The 1468-nt window shown below is 66.0% G+C and overlaps 1 protein-coding gene across 1 annotated transcript in view; it reads left to right on the forward strand.

Annotated features, from left to right (window-relative positions):
- Nucleotides 1-718: 718 nt before the first annotated feature.
- Nucleotides 719-1468, forward strand: part of ZGLP1 (zinc finger GATA like protein 1) — a 3359-nt gene continuing 2609 nt past the window's right edge. The window contains exon 1 of the mRNA XM_013008366.2: nt 719-1193. Coding sequence (XP_012863820.2) covers nt 1006-1193 — 188 coding nt within the window. The 5' untranslated portion in view covers nt 719-1005. The remainder of the gene's footprint in view (nt 1194-1468) is intronic.

The following is a 1468-nucleotide window of genomic DNA, read 5'->3' on the forward strand; positions in this document are numbered from 1 at the left end:
CCTTCCACTCAGATGGCGCTCCTGCCCTCGCCCGGCCGCGGAACCCCGGCCCCGCGGGCCACGCCCCTCCAGGTGGGGCTCCGTGGGTGGGAGTGAGGGGGGCCGCAGGGGCCCCACCGGGCGCCATGGAGGCCCCGCCGCCGTCCCCGCACTTCTCCCTGTTGCTGCTGCGAGAGCTGCTGGCGCCACCCTGTCTGGAACCGGAGCGGCCCCCCACACCCCTTTCCAAGCGGGAGCCCGGGCCCCCCGGATGTGGATGCAGGTGCGTGAGAAGCGGCCCCCTCCCCCCAGCTCTCCGCCCCTCCCCTCCTCGCCCTCAGTGGTCAAGTGGTCTTGGGGTTACCCAGGGGTCATCGTTAGTTACCAGGAGTTTGAAAGGGGTCACTTGGGGTCGTGTAAATCCGAGGTCATGCAAAGCGCGCCGGCCGCCCCCCTCTGCGCCTCAGCTCTCAGGTACATACAACCCCCCACCCCTCGGTGCCCCCCCCTCGCCGCTCCCCCAGATCACTCAGGGGGGGTGGGAAGTAATGCAATCACACTTCTAACAAAAGCCCTGAAACCGTGGCCCTCGGTTCAGCCTCCCGCAGCCGTAGGCTGGGCTCGGAACCCTGGCCATCACCTAGCTGCTCTGGGCTGCCTGCGCCGCAGTCTCTTCCTGTAACATGGCGCTGCGCCCCTTCGACGACTTGGGCGAGGGGGGGTGGACTGTCATCCCCGTGGGGAGGCCAGGAACAGGGTCCGGCGCACAGCAGGCCCGCTGAGGAGAGATTCCCAGGACGTTTTTAAACCTCCGCACAATCTGAGCCCCAGGGAGGGTGGAAACCTGCCCGGAGCGCAGCTCCAAACTGAGTCTGGTGAGGGCACGGGGGTGACCCTACTGTCCCTGTCCTCAGGTCCCCCTCGCCTGTGCGCCCGGCCTCTGTCTCTGCCTTGTGTTTCCTCCAGTCCGGGAGGTCCTGCTGGGAGCCCCTGGCTCTGGGGTCCCTGGCTAGGGACGTCCAAAAAATGGCCACCCCAGCCAGCCAGGGGCCGCCCAGGCCCTCCCCAGCCCCCTCAGCCCTGCCCAAGAGGAGGTCTAGGAAGCAGCAGAAGCCCCTCCGGGGCTCGGAGAAGGTGGACCCTGCGTTCACGGGGGTGACCCTGAAGTTTCAGATAAAGCCGGACTCCAGCCTACAGATCATACCTAGCTACAGGTAGGGACGGCCGCAGGTGAGGTTTTCCTTGTCAGGTGGTAGTAGCAGACAGGATGGGGGAGGGGTCAAGCAGGTGCAGGGGCAGGTGCTGTCACTCAACTGCCCTGAAACTCCATGCCCTTCTAGAAGGTGAAGGGGAGGCCCAGGGCGCCCTGCCCAGTCACCCTGTGGGAGGCCTCAGGCAGCTTCCTGAGCAGTGCCCAGAGCCCAGAGGGTGGGGCTGTCGCCCAGGTATGCTTCAAGAACGAAAGATTATTGCTATGGGTTGAATTGTG

The sequence above is a fragment of the Echinops telfairi genome, unplaced genomic scaffold (genome assembly GCF_000313985.2).
Source record: "Echinops telfairi isolate 266 unplaced genomic scaffold, ASM31398v2 ScPeMD7_36;HRSCAF=134, whole genome shotgun sequence".
In the NCBI taxonomy this organism is placed as follows: Eukaryota; Metazoa; Chordata; class Mammalia; order Afrosoricida; family Tenrecidae; genus Echinops; species Echinops telfairi.